We start from the raw sequence: 19,258 nt of genomic DNA, 5'->3' as shown, positions 1-19,258 counted from the left end.
AGAAATGGTAATATCCCTTTGAGGACTATAAATTCAGGTGGTTTCGAAGTCTACCACAGCACACAAACACTTCTTCCCCATACAGACGTTTGGTGCGCGAGTGTCATCCGAATTCCAAACGCGCGAAGCTCCGAAACAATCCGAAATTCGCGGGTTGGTGACGTGGGCCCTTCAGGCCAAACGTAGTCCGTTTATTCTATTTTTCAGTTTTTTTTACTATAAATACTCCACGATCTTTTCTATCTGCCTCGACGCCCGCACTCATTTCGTAAGGTGACTTTGTTCTCTTTCAGTGGAAGGGTGGAGCAGAGGAGGTGCGAGACGTAGAAGATGAAGGTGATCGAGAAGATCCGTGAGGCGGAGGCGGATGGGAAGACAGTCTTCTCGTTCGAGTACTTTCCGCCGAAGACGGAAGATGGCGTGGAGAATTTGTTCGAGCGGATGGATCGGATGGTGGCGCACGGCCCGCATTTCTGTGACATTACTTGGGGTGCCGGTGGATCTACTGCCGATGTCACGCTCGATATCGCCAAAAGGATGCAGAACATGGTACGGTGATGCTTGGTTGTGTTCTGTTTCTGCACGATGATGTGGTCGATGGTCTTGTTTTGTGATGGATCTGAATGTGAAGGGCGAGTTTTGGTTCGTATGTGTGTTTTTTGTCGGTTTGGTTGGTGAATTTTGCGGGACTTGTTGTTTTGTGAGATCTTGTCTGTGCTGCACTGTGTTTTCGATTCTGAAATGTGCGAGATCTGTTTTTGCTATGTCTTTTGAGCTCTGTCAGGTGATGGAGGGTAGCTCGTTTCGTTTAGTTGTTTGTCTTGCTTTGTTGCATGCTGATTCGGTGAATAAGATTGTTTTTTACTAGAAATTAAGGACACTAGATCTTTTGGAGTTTTATCTGCTTCTGTCCTTTTGTTAGCTGTAGATTCAGTGATGACAAATTAGTTCTTGTTTGCCCGTGTTTGTGCTTTATTCTGGTTTCTATCTTATTATCTACTGGTTCTGATTTTTGGTTTGAATCTGTTTGTTTTGTTCCGTTCGTCCTTTGCCCGCTTTTCTTGTGTTCGCTCCTTCCTATTAGAAGCTCTAGATCTTGTATTCTGTTTTATTGGTTTCTTCCTGTAATTTAGCATAAAATGTGGCCAATTATTTGTTCTGATAAATCTAACTTGGCTCAATCTAGTAATCCATTATGTATCTGGTGTTCGTCTGGTATGTTTTACACAACTTGTTTGTCTTTTCGTGTCACTTAAGGATAGGATTTTTGGACTTCTGAGGTCTTACGTGAGTGGATGTCCGATTATTGCTTCTCTGTTACTTCTTCCTCTTTCCTTTCTCTTCATTCAAATGTATTTATGTATGCAGGTTTGTGTGGAGACAATGATGCATTTAACGTGTACGAACATGCCAGTGGAGAAACTCGAACATGCACTTGACACCATCAAGGCTAATGGAATCCAAAATGTTCTGGCCCTCAGGGGTGACCCACCTCACGGGCAGGATAAGTTTGTCCAAGTAGAGGGTGGATTTGCTTGTGCTCTTGACTTGGTGAGTACACCTACTTGTCTCATTGTTTTTGTCTGCTTTCTTCTTTCCACTATAAAATTTTGTGCAAAACAAATATATGGACTTTCGAAGATATAATTTCATTTCTAAAGAGCCTTTTTTTCTTTTTAGTTTAATAGGTCAAATTCTCAGAAGGAAACTTAATCCAATTTTATATGAAGATGGAAATTTTTACTATATCAAGGAAACAAGAGACTGTAAAGAATCAAGTGAACAAAGAAGTATCACTAGTCAAAGTAACATAAACCACAAATCTGAGAAATTCTTTAACAAGCTATGCCCGTATGCATCTATCCACTGTAAGTATTGTTCTATATATGATTCCAAATGTATTTGAAGCCAGAAGTTAGTACTCATGGGAGAAGGTTCAGTGCTTGAAAGGAGCAAAACCCTTTTTTTTTATTAAAGGAGCAAAACTTTGTATGATGAATAGGATTAAATTTCACTGGTTATACTAACTTTGTTCTTGCTCGATTATTTGTATATATCTTCATTTCTGCTTTATGACTTGTTGAAGTATCATTATTCATTATATGATTGAGAAGGCCACTAAGAAGAATAAAGGAAAATATGCACTACATTACCACATAATTGGTTCATTTTCTGGTGATGATTTCCACTGTGTTTGTCAATATGATCATGGGTATCATGCTTTGGTACAGGTGCAACATATTCGTGCCAAATATGGTGACTACTTTGGCATTACTGTTGCTGGTTATCCAGGTTGGTGACATTAAATTAAACTGCTTAGCAGGAAAATTGCCTTTGGATTTATATGTAGTTCACCTATGTAACTTGTTTATTGCACCCCCAGCTGATATATGCTGTGAAATGTTCTTTGAATCCAGAGGCACATCCTGAGATGATACAAGGTGAAAGTGCTACTTTAGAAGGATACAGTAATGATCTTGCTTATTTGAAGAGGAAGGTAACTTGATGTACTTTTTCTTGTAACGATTTTCATGGGATTCCAAGTTTATTCTAAATAGGTTATATTTCTTTTCAAATGATTCTATTGTTTATATCGATCATTCCTGTAAAAATGCTGCTCTTTCATTCTCACAGGTTGATGCTGGTGCAGACGTAATTATCACTCAACTATTTTATGACACTAATATTTTCCTTAAATTTGTGAATGACTGCCGTCAAATTGGGATAACCTGCCCAATTGTACCTGGGATTATGCCTATTAACAACTACAAGGGCTTCCTGCGAATGACTGGGTTTTGCAAAACCAAGGTGTGCTTTCTTCTTAATGATTTTATTTCTGAATTCTGGACTTTTTCTTCATTTATCTATTTTAGACAAGGTAACCTTCTGAATTTAACATCCACTGTTTCTTCAGATTTTTTAATAAAAGACAATCAGGACAATAGTTTTTTTCTTACTTTTCAATATACTTATAAAATAGTGTTGGTGGCTTGTTGCCCCTTCTTTAATATTAGTTTACCTTGACATTTTACTGGATGGTTTAACTAGTTGTTTGTGATGTAGTCTGTGGTTAATTAAACCTGATTTTATTCAATCTAGCTGAAAAATTACTTCACACTTCACTTTCTGTGATAAAAGCAAGGGCCATGCTTTGACTTGGTCTTGCCACACTGTATTACCAACCGAAGTGGGTGTTTCTGTTAATGTTGCTTTGATCAAGTGTCTTATATTGGAACTGCACTAGAGGATCACCCGTAAATACTTGTTTGGCGTTCCTCTCTAGAACCTTTGATTTTCTTGTCAACAAGGCCCCTCAATCAAGAGTATGTTATAATAGGTTTTATACAATCATTTGTGTTTATATATATATACCGCCTTATTATTATCTCCTCACTATTTTCCTCACTCCTAATAGATGTGCCCAAGTTCTTTCTGACTAAAGTGAACTGCATAGCTTAATCTTTTCGTTGGTGCATGTATCGAAGCTGAATCTTCATACCTCAACTTTGTTCGTTGCATTTTGTCTTGATTAAGTTTGTTGGCATGATGCTGAGATGCAGCTCACAGCAGATGAATTACTGTAGTATTATCCTTATTTTCCTTGATATGTTGTGATATTGTAGATACCTGCTGACATTATGGCTGCTCTGGAGCCAATAAAAGAAAACGAGGATGCAGTCAGGGCTTATGGGGTACACCTTGGAACTGAAATGTGTAAAAACATTATGTCTCATGGGATCAAGACCTTGCATCTCTACACACTGAACATGGAAAAATCTGCACTGGCTATTTTGAAGGTAAGCTGTGAGTGAAACTTTTTGGATTTACGTGATGCCATTTGGTTTCAATTGGTTACTGTGCACAAACCTGTTTTTAATTGTTCTCCTTTTTGCTAAAAAACAATTTCTTGCACAATCTTGTCTGTCTCCTTTCCTGTTCAGATATTTGGTGAGTAGCTACACTGTAAATAATTTTTAGTTTTATTATCGGGAAATAAGTGCCTGTTTGTGGTTATCTAGAGTTAGGGTACTAAATAAACTGGTCTTCTTCCAATTTCTGGAAACACAATTATCTTGACACAAAGACCAGCGACGTTTTATTTTTAATTCTGGTTTCTATATAACAAAGTTTATCTGCAGAACCTTGGATTGATCGAGGAGACCAAGATCTCAAGGCCTCTACCATGGCGGCGTCCTGCAAATGTTTTCCGTGTTAAAGAAGATGTTCGCCCAATTTTCTGGTATTTATTGTTCCATATAAATAGGCAATTAGTAATGCTGCTGTAAGGCCTCAATTTTGAAGAATGAACCACATCTAAATCTCTCTTGACATCAATATGATAGGGCGAACCGTCCTAAAAGCTATATAGCCAGGACTATAGGGTGGGATCAGTATCCACGTGGACGATGGAGTGATTCTGGCAATCCATCTTATGGAGCACTGAGTGACCACCAGGTAAATACAGTTCTAAACTATTTGACTCTTCACATTCATTTTCCAGATTTCTATGAACTCAATTATCATAGCATGCATATATACCATATCTTTGGCAGAAAAAAAATCAATTAAAACATCAATAATTAGTGAATATCTTTTCTTGATCATGAAAAAGAGTACGTTTTATTGCCTCAAACAGCGGCTTTCCTCTATATCTTCAGAGAGAACAAAAAGGTTCTCATGTATCAGTGATGGTACTAAAAGTATTTTCAGTTTCTTTGTCTTTACCTCTTTTATTTTGTTTAGAATGTAAGAACTATCTGAAAGGTTAAAAAACTTCTACATGAGTTATAGCTATCCAACAGGTCTGCTATGCAATCTGTCATCCAATTATTTTGTTTGGTTTTACATTATTTAGATTGTAAGAACTATCTGAAAACTTAAAGAACTTCTATACGAGTTATAGCTATCCAACAGGTCTGCTATGCAATCTGTCATTCACGTTTCTTTTTTAGTTTTACATTGTTTAGAATGTAAGAACTATCTGAAAAGTTAAAGAACTACTATATGAGTTATAGCTATCCAACAGGTCTGATATGCAACCTGCACTTTTTTTTTTGGTTTTTCATTTCATTTTAACATATTATTTTAAATGCTAAAAAGGACACGGTTCATTAAGAAGGAAATATGCTTGGTAAAAGTATTGATTTTGACAATTAATATTGCAAGTCTTTTAGCTCATCCACTGATCAAAGTAGTGAAAGATGGGAGGCCAAAGAACCTTTTAAATCCATTGGTCTTGTCCTTCCTTCTTTACCACCTTCTGAAATGTGAATGACATTAAATGCAATAACCAATTCTCAATTAATACGGATATGTACTATCTGGTCATCAAGATAACATCTGCTATTAGTCTTCAGAGCTTTAAGGAGTGAAGAAATCTCTGGACTTTAATGAGAAATGACTTTTTCTTGCTGTACTGTTACTCATTTCTTTTTAGATTTATATTCAAATCAGTATTTTTTGGGAGCCTAACCCTGACTAAGTCTTGCCTTTCTGGCAGTTCATGAGGCCCCGTGCTCGTGACAAGAAACTTCAAGAAGAATGGGCTGTCCCACTGAAGTCTATTGAAGATATACGTGAGGTAATATGTCTTTGTATTTTGTTGCTCCGTTAGTGTTTTCCTTCCAGATGCAGGGATGGAAGTGTGTAGTACCATTCTGAGTGTTCTTTCAAAGGTGCATATTCGAAAAGTGTGTAGTTATGTTCTGCATTGTGTTTTGTCAGAGATTCATGAACATCTGCTTGGGGAAGCTCAAAACAAGTCCATGGTCAGAGTTAGATGGGCTTCAGCCAGAGACGAAGATCATTGATGAGAAATTAGGACAGATTAACTTGAAAGGCTTCCTTACTATCAATAGCCAACCAGCTGTCAATGGGGAGAGATCTGACTCTCCTGCAGTGGGTAATTTAAACATTCAGATGAATTGTATCTTTTTGATGATTTTCAAGAGATCATACAAGTGGTAAGAAACAAAAATGTACTCAATTCTGTTTAACATGCTTTCAACAGGATGGGGTGGACCAGGTGGCTATGTGTATCAGAAGGCCTATTTGGAGTTCTTCTGCTCCAGGGAAAAGTTAGATTCGTTGGTCAATAAATGCAATGCTCTACCATCACTTACCTTCATGGCTGTGAATAAAGAAGGCCAATGCATGACAAACATTGGCCCAGATGCTGTTAATGCTGTCACATGGGGTGTTTTTCCTGCCAAGGAAATTATTCAGCCGACTGTTGTGGACCCTGCAAGTTTTGTGGTCTGGAAGGATGAGGCATTCGAGATCTGGACAAGAGCTTGGGCTAACTTGTACCCAGAGGATGATACCACCTCAAGGAAATTAGTGGAAGAGGTGCAGTTCTTAATCTTTCATTATATTTATATTCATTAGCTTATCTGCTCCTTTTGCGGCCTCCAGGAAGATGAAGAGCATTCTTCTAGTGTTCAGTAGTCTGATAAGTAGTGTCTGAAAGCATTTGGAATCTTCCTGGGTGTTGTTGGTAAACGTATCACCTAACACCTGCTTAGCATCCTCACAAAAAAAAAAAAAAAAAAAAAAAAAAGAGCTAGTGCCAGAATTCTTAGTGTAAATATAAGAAATATAAAAATGGAATGGTTGATCTCTCTGATCCTCGAGGTTCTTCCATTTCGGTCTAAAACTGTCTGTATAACCATGTGACATTTTGAACTTTTATTTGAACCTGGTCATGATAGTTAAGCCGCTTTCCAGATCAGTTATATGAATTTCTGTTTAACCTCTTTGTTTGTTTAGAACTTTAATCTGTTGTTCCCTGTTCCCTAGCTTTATTCTTTATTGGTATTGTCGCAATTTCATTAATGAACACTCTTTTGAGCAGGTGCAAAGAAGTTACTTCTTGGTTAGCTTGGTGGATAACGACTACATCCATGGAAACATCTTTGCAGCATTTACCAATATTTGAAGAGGTGCTGCTTTTTGGGTACTCTCTTTTTAAAGTCTATGGGCCTTTGACATAAGCAGTACAAGAAAAGCAGGAGAAGAGTTTGGTTTGTGTTTAAGCAAAGTCTATGTATTTTATTTTCTAGTTTAATTGCTTATTGTTAAGGTGAAACAATAAATCCTGCTGTGGTTTTCTTTTCCTTTCTTTCTGCCGTTACACGAGAAATGCACGAAAAAGTTGGGAATGTTATGATTATTTATTTTTTTAAGGAAAAATTATTATTCATGGTATGGGGGATAAACTATAATAATAAAACCCAAGACAAAAAGAACCGTAACAGTTAACATCTCAAAAAGAAACCTCTCCGAGTCTTCCCTAAAAAGTCTAGTGACGTACGAGACATCCATTCATGCAAAAGTTGTTTAAAACCTGAAAGACCTTAATTGCAAGAAAATATAGTAAGCATTAATTTTTATCAATGGCTGTTTTTTGACTATTTTTTAAAGAAAGCAGCTTATTATAAAAAATAAAAATAAACAAAAGAACTTCATCTTTGCCAATTGCAAACAAAGAACTTCATCTTTGCCAATTGCAATGTTTTCTAAAGTCTAAACACAATGAAGTTCAATTCATACAAAAAATAAAAAAATAAATAAAAACAAATTGGTATAATTGCATGCCTAAATAGCTTCTTCACACGCTATAGAAAATCAATAATTAAATAATACTTGTATGGTAGGTCTCAGGTTTGTAATCATTGTATCTAAAAGAGATTTACCTCTTTGCATGCACCAGATTTTAGTGATCCCTTACGAAGAAACAATGAAAATACATGAATTTTAAAAATTCAAGACACAAACAATTAGTACATTGTATCTTTTGATGATAGGTATCTTTCAAACTTAAAACTTTCATCTACTTAGCATTTTGACACCCACACCAATCCTTCTTAACAAGTCTTAAATTGGATTTTATGTATAGGTTTTGAGAACATTGAACAACTAAGTGTCCATGTGTAGGTATCTTATCTTGTGAGTATCTCTTAAATAATAAACTTTTTATTCTTTATTAGACTACAACCCCCTAGTCTATTGGGTAACCCTTTTCATTGGTCACACCTTTGATTTGAACATGTTACTTGGTGCCTACTCTAATATCCATGTTAGGTACCCAAATGTTGAATAATAGGTAAGAAAGAGTTTTACATGAATCTCACAACAAGAAGCTCACAAATCTTAAATTAATGTGGTGGAGTCTAATAGGAGTGTAATGGGAAGGAAGTCTCACGGAAGAGTCTTACTTTGAAGTTGTTTTAGTTATATTAGTCTTCTATTTATATTTGATTATTTAATTACTCTAAGATTTATCTTTAAGTGTTTCATTTTGGATGTAATAGGAGCCGAAGAGGACTATATACCAGACCTTGCCTATACCGCTCTCTGGTAGTTCAAGACAACCCAATACTAATGCATTGTCATCGATACTCTCGAGCATCATGACTTTATCAAAAACATGATTATTGGTTCTATCGCACATCTGATGCAACTTGTCTAGCATCGTCTTTGAACTCAAAGTTTTGATTGAAATTCCTAGTTAGTAAACTGGTCACTCAACCAATCTCAATCCTCTATATCTGGAAACCCCACAATAAGGTGTCTCCTCCCTTCAACTTCATCTAGAAGCCCATGAACCACCCATGCAAAACACAGTATCCCATTTGACCTATGTACATTGTTGAGCCTTCTCATAATTGAACAAATATGCCTCAAGATTTCCTTCAACAAACAAACGATACAATACATCAAGCTCAATCTTAACAAAACAGACAAATACAAAAGGATTTTTTTTACCATGATGTAAGAATACATGTGAACTTCTTTACTTGATTGGATGCAAGATGTTGGGTTCTCTAGCCATGGATCGAGTCACTCGATGATCTTCTCTGGCTTCCAGTCTTGATGACGAGGAAGGAAGTGTCTTTGGATTCTTAGAACGCCCAATGATGGTTGACGAGTTCAGGGAGGATGGAGATGGAAGACGCTATGAGAGAATGAGCTTTCAAAGGAGCTCTACCCTTAGGCCTCATGAGAGAGAGAACCTGATCTCATTTACCTATTGACATTGCTTCCTTTGTTACATTCAATGACGCCCATATAAATCTTAGGAACGTCCCCTTACAGTAGCTAACGCAAAACCCAAGTTCTGAAATAAAATTACATTCACGCCACTAAGTTGAGCAATTCAGAAAATTACATATGTTACCCTCTACGTCTACGTGCTACTCTGGATGCTATGGAGTCCATAACATCACCCCCCTCCTGGAGAAAGAGCTTGTCCACAAGCTCAAAGGTGGGGTAAAGGGCCCGAAAGCCTCAAGTGGTTCCCATGATGCTGGAAGCAGATCGACGTCAGCCCACTGTACTAGAAGCTCCCATGAATCTTGAACGTGGCGAGCCTGCAAGACCTGTGCGGGGGAAGGAAGAGTACACCCCTCATGCAGTGGAGGCAATGGCGTGTGCGGCATGGGTGAGTCGCCCCGAAATGGCCTCAAGAGAGAGACATGGAAGACGTCGTGTATACTGGTGTCTGGGGGAAGCTGGAGACGATAGGCAACATCGCCAATACGAGCCAAGACCTGGAAAGGGCCATAATATTTGGGAGAAAGTTTGTGCCTTCGTGCTGCTGTGAGTGAGCGCTGGCGGTAAGGTTGAAGTCGCAAACAGACATAATCTCTCAGAGCAAAAGAAATGTCCATGTGACACTTGTCATAGGAAAGCTTCATAGTGTCCTACGCTTTCTGCAATGAGCCTTGACCTGTGCAAGCATAGTATCTCGGTCACCCAAATTCTGGTCGATCAGTGGTAGGCGTGACAAACTAGGTTCATAAGAGAGGAGACGAGGAGGTTCACACCCATAGACCACCCTGAATGGAGTAGTGCCCAATATTGTATGGTACGAGGTGTTATAACAATACTCTGCCCATGCTAACCAGTGCACCTTACGTTTGGGGTTATCCCCAACGAAACACCGCAAATAAATTTCAAGAGTGCGGTTCACCACGTCGGTTTGCCCATCGGATTGAGCGTGGTAGGCTGAGGAGAAGGCCAACTTGGTACCCTGTAATTTGAAGAGTGCCTTCCAGTAGGTACTAGTGAAGATGACATCTCGTTCACTGGTGATGGACTCGGGTAAGCCATGCAGACGTACAATCTGACCCATGAAAAACTGAGCTACCTGTGGCGCTGTATATGGATGTGCCAAAGGTAGGAAGTGGCCGTATTTAGAGAACCGATCCACCACAAACAGAATAATAGATTTACCCGAAGAATTGGGGAGGCCCTTGATAAAATCCATGGATATCTCTGCCCACACCTAAGACGGCAGGTGAAGAGGCTGTAGCAGGCCAACTGGGTGGAGGGATTCCGCTTTGTTCCGTTGGCAAAATTGGCACGCAGAGACATTTTCAGCAACCATATGTTTCATGCCCTTCCAATAGAAGTCCCTGCGAATACGGAAGTAAGTTTTCTGCTGGTTCTCATGAGTACTATCATGCAAGGAAGAGACAATGCTGGTGAGAAGCGGAGACGTGTGCTGGAGAAAAATGCGTTTCTTGTAGAAGATGAGGCGGTCCTGAATTGCCCAATTGGGGTTGACCGTGCCTTGCTCAATCTGCTGGTACAACTTCAGGAGCTCGGGATGTTGCTGGGTTTCATCTCTGATGGCGTTGAGCAAAAGAACCATCGATTGACTGATAGCATGCAGTTGAGGTTCTGACAAGTCTTTGCGTGACAGTGCGTCTGTGCCTTTGTTAAGGTGGCCTGGATTGTGTTCTACCTTGAAATCAAACCCCATGAGTTTATTAAGCCAATATTGGTGGGGGAAAGTCGTGAGACGTTGCTCCAGCAAATACTTCAAGCTGCAATGGTCTGTCCATATCACAAAATGTCAACCCCACAGGTAGGGCCTCCAATGCTGAACAACTTTGGCCTAAGCCGATGAGTTCTCATTCATAGGCAGCTAATTTCTGGTGGTGCGCGGCCAAGTGGCGGTTGAAGAACGCTATGGGGTGACCGTGTTGCTGTAACACTGCTCCAATGCCCCCACCAGAAGCATCACATTCAATAATGAATTGGTCTTCAAAATTCGGAAGTTGGAGAACCGGTGCAAACGCGAAAGACTGTTTCAGCAGTTGGAAGGATGAATTTGCTTCTATTGTCCATGTGAAGGCATTCCGCTTGAGTAAGTTTGTAAGCGGTGCGACGATCTGGCCATAGTCACGAATAAACTTTCTGTAATAGCCGGCCAAGCCTAGAAACCCCCTCAAAGCCGTGACCGACTGTGGAATAGGCCAGTCCAGCACTGATCGTATTTTGTTGCTGTCCACTTTCACTCCGGAGACGAAGATGACATGACCCAAGTAGGCGACCTCGGAGGTGCCCATCGCACATTTGGATTTATTGAGGAACAAATGGTGGGAGCGCAGCAGGTGGAACACCTGATGTAAGTGCTAAATGTGGTCTTCCTAATTTTGACTATAGATTAAGATATTATAAAAAAACACAAGAACATATTTGCGCAAGAAGGGACGAAATACCTCATTCATCAGCGCCTGGAAGGTGGACAGGGCATTTGAAAGACCAAAGGGCATCGCCAAGAATTCAAAATGGTCGTGGTAGGTACGGAAAGCCGTCTTCTCCACATCGTCAGGGTGGACCCGAATTTGATGGTAGCCGGATTTAAAGTCCAACTTCGTAAAGACTGTTGCCCTATGAAGTTTGTCCACCACGGGGATGAGAAATTTATCCTTGACCGTGTGAGCGTTGAGCTCCCTGTAGTCCACACAGAATCGCCATGAATTGTCATATTTTTTTTACCAACAACACGGGTGAAGAGAATGGCGAATGGCTGGGTTGAATTAGGCCTTGAGTCAACATAAGCTGGCACTGGCGCTCTATCTCGTCTTTCTGCAAGAGGGGGTAACAGTATGGACGCACAACTATTGGTTCGGTGCCCAACTGCAGCCGAATACGATGATCACAAGCTCGTATCGGAGGGAGGGCAGTAGGCTGCTGAAATAAGTCGGCGAAGTCATCCACTAGCTGGGAGAGCTGACGACCATCTGATTCCCGGACTTGGAGAGCTTGGAGAGTACACGGAAGGGGAGCATGAGTACCATGGAGTGTGAGCTATTGTTGATCTTGGCTGAAGCTCATGGTGAGGGAGTGGAAGTTCCATAAAATCGGACCCAATTGCTGCAGCCATTTAATGCCCAGTACCAAATCAAAACCAGCAAGTGGAATCACTAGAAAATATGTCTTGAAGGTGTGGCCGTCAATCACAAATGAGATGGCGGAACATACTCCCACATTGGTAATTTTTTCCCCATTAGCTACCGAAACGGACAGGCCCGAATTGTTTTGAATGGACAAGCCCAACTGGTGTGCTGCTAATTGGCTCAGGAAATTGTGGTGTTACCCGAGTCGACCAGTGCAAGTAATATAAGAGACAGAATGCCAGCGTGTACCTGCATCGTATTGGTGTTGTGCAACCCCGTCAAGGCATGGAGGGAAATGGCGGGTTCTTTGTCTTTTGTGATACCCTCTTCTTCTAAAGGAGTGTTGTCGTCGGGATCCTCCACCTCTAACCAAAACAGCCTCTTGCATAAGTGGCCTTGGAAGTACTTTTCATTGCAATTAAAACGGAGTCCCTAGGCCTTTCGTTGATCCATTTTGGATTTAGAAAGGCGTTTAATGTACTGCGGGGGAGGGGCGGACATGGAAGGCTCCGATGAAGGGGCGGTAGGAGGTCCTTGGCGCAAAGGGGTGTTGTGATTTGAGGCGGCACCAAACGTACTTTTGCTCTGCCATGGTGGGTGACGCACCAGGGATTCTTTCAAAATTGGGTGTTTAGCATCCAACGTTCTGGCCAAATTCATAGCATGGGCTAAGGATGGGGGGCCATGCAATCCCACTTGAAGGCGTAGAGCCTCCACCAAGCCAGTAGTAAACAAATGCATGTACTAGCTAGGATGAACAAAGGGACTGACACAGGCAAGGTGTTCCTGAAACTGTTTCTGATACGCCTCAATGGTCCCGGTTTGTTTGAGATTAACCAAATCCCCCAGAGGATTGCTGTGGGTAGGTGGGCCAAACATCAACATACAGTAATCTTTAAATATGTCCCAATCATGCACGTGATGTTCCAAATTAAATTGGGTATACCACAACAGCGCTTCATTGAGCAAGTAGAAGGCAGCTAAAGAGACCCTCTCCTTAGGTGGAGTTCGTTGGTGCAAAAATAATGGTCACACCGATGCAACCAGAGTAAGGGGTCAATAGACCCATCATAGGTGGGAAAGGTCAATTTGGTGTACCTGGGCACATGGGGGGGGGGGGGGGGGGGGATGGGCATAGTGGGTTGCTTAGTAGGGCGTGAGGGGCCTCCTGGTGGGGCTGCCGGTCTAGCAAGGCCGTCGTCCATTCGAAGGAGAATTTGTTGGAGGGTATCTTGCATGGCGGAAACTTGTTGTTGCAGAGCGTCAACTCGAGTTCCAACTTCCACACGATTTTCTTCAACAACATGGCACCAATCGGCAGGAGAAGAAGAATCGTTCAGGGTGGTCTTGTCTGATACCAAGATGTTGGGTTCTCTAGCCATGGATCGAGTCACCCAACGATCTTCTCTGGCTTCCAGTGTTGATGATGAGGAAGAAAGTGTCTTTGGCTTCTTAGAACGCCCAATGATGGCTGACGAGTTCAGGGAGGATGGAGATGGAAGACACTGTGAGAGAATGAGCTTTCAAATGAGCTCCACCCTTAGGCCTCGTGAGAGAGAGAACCTGATCTCATTTACCTATTGAAATTGCTTCCTTCATTACATTCAATGACGCCCATATAAATCTTAGAAATGTCCCCTTACAGCAGCTAACGTAAAACCCAAGTTCTGAAATAAAATTATATTCACGCCACTAAGTTAAAAATTTCAGAAAATTACATACGTTACCCTCTACGTCTACCTACTACTTTGGATGCTATGGAGTCCATAACACAAGATTCCCCAACACATGACCAAGATAGTAAACAAAGAGGATAGCATAGCCTCCAACTGGCCTCTTGAAACCCTCAGGTATCTCTATGGGAAAGGGACTTCCATCATTCCTATGGATGGTCACCTCAATGGCTAAGCCTTTAGTGGGATTGCACTCCCATTTATGTGAGGGCATGGAAAAAAAAACTTCCTATTAAAACAAAGAAATTCAACAACTAATTATGAGAAGTTGAACTGAACCACATATTTGTATTGATTAAGAATGATATTTATACAATTTAGAATAGGAAGAATAAATACAATCATGGAGATCTTATCTCCTAAACTGAAGGGGAGATAAGATATCTTATCTCCCAAACCTAAGTAAAAATAATAAATCACTTGTCATGCCCCCTCAAGATAGGTCACAATTAGATAGGCCAATTTCATCTCTTAGCAACTGAAACTGTGAATGTGGCAATGGCTTCGTAAGGAGATCATACCCAATAAGGACGAATTTGAGCCAAGAGGGAGAGACTTGAATTTTGAGAGAGATTTACAGTGAGGGTTTTCGATGGACAAAGCTTGGAGCCATGAATGTACCCAAGGAAATCATACCTGGTAAAGACGAATTTGAACCAAGTGGAAGAAGCTTGAATTTGAGAGAGATTTGTAGTGAGGACTTTCGTCGAACAAGGTTTGGAGCTATCAATGTACCCAAGGAGATCATCATACCGATAAGGATGAATATAAGCCAAGTAGGAGAGGCTTGAATTTTGGGAGAGATTTGTTATGATGGTTTTCGGTGGACAGGGTTTGCATCCATCAATGTACCCAAGGAGATCATACCTGATAAGGATGAATTTGAGCCAAGAGGTTGATGCTTGAATTTGGGGAGAGATTTGAAGTGAGTTGGAATAGAGAAATAATGAGCAGGCAGTCATTGACTGCAAAGATTGTTTTTTTTTTTTAACTTTTGTTGCTCATATGAAACTCACACATGTGAACCACATATGTGCTCCCTTTCCTTTGATTAATCATAAAGTTAAAAGGGAATGTGTGAAGGAGGAAGAAGGGAAAACCAAGGCAACAATTCCTAGAGGTTCGATTTCGGTGATGGTGGTTGGTGAAGGCATTGGTGAACTTCCTCTACAATAACGATGATGCTTTTGTGGGGACTGGTCAATGGTTGGAGCACGACGAAGGCTGGAAAGCATCGACTTGGGTTGCACTAGAGACTGGTGGGGCGGTGAAGGATGATACGTCAACGAGTAGTCTAAAGGACATCGATTGAAGGAAGAACAATCATCAACGAAATTTGGGTGCGACAACAGGAAGATGAAGAATCTAGACAATGAGTGTTGGAAAGTTGGTGAAAGATTATCGACGTCAGTGATGGTCCAGTCGAAGGCTTGACGGGAGGTTGACGATCACGGACGGAATTCGGTGACAACAATCTAGAATTTGGTGTTGAGTTTCTGTCGGAGAGGGTGTTGCAAAGAGAGTAGAATGAGGGCAACATTCTTGGGAAGGAAACGATAGCAACTTCGAGCGACTGGAGGGAGGAGTATTCGATCTGTATTTGGTCCATTCTCACAACTGGTCCTAGTGACTAATCAACCAGAATTAGATTCCTCAACGTTGAACCACATTGAGAATAATCACTGTTATTGGAGTCAAGTAATGGACTGCAACAGGATTGTTCAACAATAACAGATGGAATCGGGGTCAAGATTAAGGGAAGAGGAGGAGATAGCAGGGATGCAATTCCGATGGCTCAACTTGAATTGTTGGAGGCGCACGGAAACTCAGTGGGTGCAAGTTTCTACCGGAGAGGGCATGACGGGAGAGGCAGAAGAAACGAAAAAAAATCGAAAGAAGGCAGATGCAAAGGATTAATCGATATGCTTTGATACCATATGAGAAGCTGAAGTGAACCACATTTTTGCATTGATTAAGAGTGATATTTATATAATTTAGAATAGAAAAGATAAATACAATTCATGGAGATTTTATCTCCTAAACCGAAGAGGAGATAAGAGATCTTATCTCATGAACATAAGTGAAGACAATCCCTTATCAATAATAAGCATAATATAGTAGAAATAAAGGGCGGAGGATCCAAAATTAAAATTATCCCCAATAAATTGATTGTTATAATAAAGGGTTGAAGATCCTATTATTTATGTGTGTGGGCTTGCTTGAGACTCATCTCAATATGAGATAGCAATCAAAACCATTCATTTATAATGAACCCAAGTGAATCCATTACTCTAACAATCATGTCAAATTGAGACTATTCTATAGATAAAGGATCCAATATATGCACACAAGTTTCCTAAAACATGTCTCAATATGAGATGACAATCAAAACCATCCATTCATAAGTCTCCTCTTATTGTCATCTCATGGAGAGACCATCTCATAACATGTCAAGGGCAATTTATGAGTTTAAGCTATAGGCTACTATATAAGATAAAGGTCACTAATCACTAGTAACCAAGTCCACATTAATTGGAACTATAAATGGTTATGAAAGATATTTGGTAATGTTTGGTTGGATATTTTCCGACTTCACTCCCTTTTACTTTAGGAAATAAACCTATCTTCCCATAATTAAAATTTCTTGAGATGCAACAAGAGTTACATTAGCACACATTAACAGACAACATTGGTACAAGATCATAGCACTTAACATGACATAATCACATAACATTGTATCTAATTTCAAACTAATCTAAATTTTTAGGGTTTTATTTTTCATGCCCCATAACCCACATGGGGGTAGCCCCATGAATAGATGACCCCATATTACCCGTGGTTCATCTATGTGAATGGAGAGAGCTCTAATTCCTTCTCTTGCAACGAAGCTGCCTAGCAATCTTCGTGGGACAACCTAACGAGCCTTAATATTTTTAGTAACTCTTCATATAGATTGAGGTGGGAAAGGATAGCTGCGGCGGGAACGCGGAATGCCCAGCTACATACAGTTCATATCTAGCTGCCGTTGCGTGCGGCGGGAAATACGGAATTCAAGGAAACACGTATGTTGGAAGAGAAAAACCAGAGATGTTCCAGGAAGAATATGGAAAGAAAGAAGCATGAGGCCGGCGTCAATGGCTGGGATCGGTCTGGGACCAGCTGTCCGAACGCGGCGGCGCTCTCTCTCTCCGTGTTTACTAAATAAAGGGACTGAAAAGATCAATTTCGGTTGAGAAGTTATAAAGAGAGAGAAAAGGAGAGAAAGTCTGGTGTAACGGGGCAACCAACGGACGGTTGGTGTGGGAAGAGAGAGAAGAGACGATCGAGCAAGAACGAGCGGAGAAGAGGTCGTCCCTGTTGGTATATATAAAGGAAGGAAGGAAGGAGGGGTTTGGACAGAGCAACGGGAATTTCTCTCTTCTCCTCTTCTGATAACAGCAGTCCTCTCTCCCGGGTCTCCAATGGCTTCTCGCTAATCGTATCGTTTCAGTGGACAGTGAAGCGTAGTCAATTCAGAGAGACTCTGCGTTTCAGCTTTTGTTAGTCGATAGATAAGACTGTGAGAAAGGATGGTTCGTGCAGCGTCGTTGCTCCCTCTGGTGGTGTCGCTGCTGTTGGTGGCGGCTTGGGCTGAGGACCCTTATCTCTTCTTCACCTGGAACGTCACCTACGGGACCATCTCCCCGTTGGGGACGCCCCAGCAGGTGATTCTCATCAACGGCCAGTTCCCCGGACCCAACATCAACTCCACCACCAATAACAACATTGTCATCAATGTCTTCAACAATCTTGACGAGCCATTCCTCCTCACATGGAACGGTATCCAACAGAGGAAGAATTCATGGATGGACGGCACCCCCGGAGCTCAATGCCCAATCGCCCCCGGAACCAACTTCACCTATCATTTCCAGGTTAAGGATCAGATTGGCAGCTTCTTCTACTTCCCCACCACCGGAATTCACCGTGCCGGCGGCGGCTTTGGAGGTCTCAGGGTGAACAGCCGCCTGCTCATCCCTGTCCCCTTCGATGACCCAGAAGATGACTACACCGTCCTCGTTGGTGACTGGTACAACAAGGACCACAAGACTCTCCAGCGCCTCCTCGACAGCGGCCGCACCCTTGCTCGCCCCACCGGCTTGCTCATCAATGGCGAAAGCCGCAAGGTAGGAGAGAGTGATGATGCCACTAGGAAGCCCTTGTTCACGATGAAGGAAGGTAAGACCTACCGTTACAGAATCTGTAACGTCGGGCTGAGGAACTCCATCAACTTTAGGATCCAAGACCACCCCATGAAGCTGGTGGAGATGGACGGTTCTCACACAGTGCAGAATGTGTACGAATCTCTTGATATCCATGTCGGACAGTGCTTGTCCGTGCTCGTCACTGCCAACCAGCAGATTAAGCGCTACTACATGGTTGCATCCTCCCGTTTCACCAAGTATGACCTCAGCAGCGTTGCCTTGGTCGGCTATGAAGGAGCCCCCGCAGAGGCACCCTCACCGGCCCTCCCACCTCCCCCCACCGGATGGGCCTGGTCCCTCAACCAGTTTCGCTCCTTCCGTTGGAATCTCACCGCCAGCGCTGCTCGCCCCAACCCTCAGGGCTCCTACCACTACGGCGGCATCAACATCACTCGTACCATCAAGATCGCCAACACCGCCGGAACCGTTGATGGCAAGCTTCGCTATGCCATCAACGGCGTCTCCTTCGTCAACCCCACCACCCCCATCAAGCTCGCCGAGTACTTCGGTGCAACTGACAAGGTCTTCAAGTATGATATCATTGGCGACGAGCCACCCGCAACAGTCAACAACCTCAAGCTCGACACCATAGTCGTAAACGCCACTTTCCGCAACTACGTCGAGATTGTGTTCGAAAACCATGAAAAGAGCATCCAGTCTTGGCACATTGACGGCTACTCCTTCTTCGCCGTCGGGATGGAGCCCGGAAAGTGGACTCCGGCCAGCCGCAAGAACTACAACCTCCTGGATGCAGTGAGCAGGCATACCATCCAAGTGTACCCAAAGTCATGGAGTGCCATCCTCCTCACCCTCGACAATGCCGGAATGTGGAGTGTTCGATCCAACGCCTTGGAGAGGCAGTACCTGGGCCAACAGTTCTACTTCAGCGTCCTTTCCCCGGCCAGGTCGCTGCGCGATGAGTACAGTTTGCCGGAAAACACCCCCCTCTGTGGAATCGTCAAGGACCTTCCACTCCCTCCTCCATACACCATCTAAACAACAGAATTGGATAGGATCCTGAATCCAATAATGAGGCAGTTCACTCATTGTATTGTATTATTATCATTCTTTTATTAATTGAATTGAACCATTT

General features: G+C 42.0%; 2 protein-coding genes across 2 annotated transcripts; both read left to right on the top strand.

Moving 5' to 3' along the window:
• The first annotated feature begins 264 nt into the window (after positions 1 to 264).
• LOC137965539 (methylenetetrahydrofolate reductase (NADH) 1-like) lies at positions 265 to 7,201 on the top strand. The gene is made up of 12 exons (XM_068811804.1): positions 265 to 549; positions 1,369 to 1,551; positions 2,232 to 2,292; positions 2,418 to 2,497; positions 2,635 to 2,808; positions 3,624 to 3,797; positions 4,140 to 4,240; positions 4,344 to 4,455; positions 5,501 to 5,581; positions 5,725 to 5,902; positions 6,011 to 6,348; positions 6,854 to 7,201. The coding sequence occupies exons 1-12, from the start codon at positions 331 to 333 to the stop codon at positions 6,935 to 6,937; spliced, it is 1,785 nt and encodes a 594-aa protein (XP_068667905.1). The 5' UTR covers positions 265 to 330; the 3' UTR covers positions 6,938 to 7,201.
• A 447-nt stretch (positions 7,202 to 7,648) lies between these two features.
• LOC137966334 (L-ascorbate oxidase homolog) lies at positions 7,649 to 19,195 on the top strand. The gene is made up of 7 exons (XM_068812917.1): positions 7,649 to 7,675; positions 12,103 to 12,130; positions 13,513 to 13,698; positions 14,756 to 14,818; positions 15,659 to 15,753; positions 16,877 to 16,986; positions 17,493 to 19,195. Exons 1-7 carry the CDS (start codon positions 7,649 to 7,651, stop codon positions 19,159 to 19,161), a joined length of 2,178 nt encoding a protein of 725 aa, XP_068669018.1. The 3' UTR covers positions 19,162 to 19,195.
• The last annotated feature ends 63 nt before the right edge of the window (positions 19,196 to 19,258 follow it).

This window comes from Aristolochia californica, unplaced genomic scaffold, assembly GCF_029961685.1.
Source record: "Aristolochia californica isolate CCGP_79_NKW_82.1479 unplaced genomic scaffold, dmAriCali1.0.hap1 SCAF_5, whole genome shotgun sequence".
Taxonomy (NCBI): domain Eukaryota; kingdom Viridiplantae; phylum Streptophyta; class Magnoliopsida; order Piperales; family Aristolochiaceae; genus Aristolochia; species Aristolochia californica.
The sequence above is the reverse complement of the archived record's forward strand: the minus strand, read 5'-3'. Positions and strand labels throughout refer to the sequence as shown.

Bases quoted from the DNA above. Each gene is read 5' to 3' on its own strand.
- LOC137965539 (XM_068811804.1), top strand. From the start codon at position 331: ATGAAGGTGATCGAGAAGATCCGTGAGGCGGAGGCGGATGGGAAGACA. The intron at 1,552-2,231 runs GTGAGTACACCT...GCTTTGGTACAG, and splicing joins TTGCTTGTGCTCTTGACTTG to GTGCAACATATTCGTGCCAA. The intron at 4,456-5,500 runs GTAAATACAGTT...CCTTTCTGGCAG, and splicing joins GAGCACTGAGTGACCACCAG to TTCATGAGGCCCCGTGCTCG.
- LOC137966334 (XM_068812917.1), top strand. From the start codon at position 7,649: ATGGTAGGTCTCAGGTTTGTAATCATT. The intron at 12,131-13,512 runs GTGAGGGAGTGG...ACCAATCGGCAG, and splicing joins GATCTTGGCTGAAGCTCATG to GAGAAGAAGAATCGTTCAGG. The intron at 13,699-14,755 runs GTGAGAGAATGA...TTCGGTGGACAG, and splicing joins GGATGGAGATGGAAGACACT to GGTTTGCATCCATCAATGTA.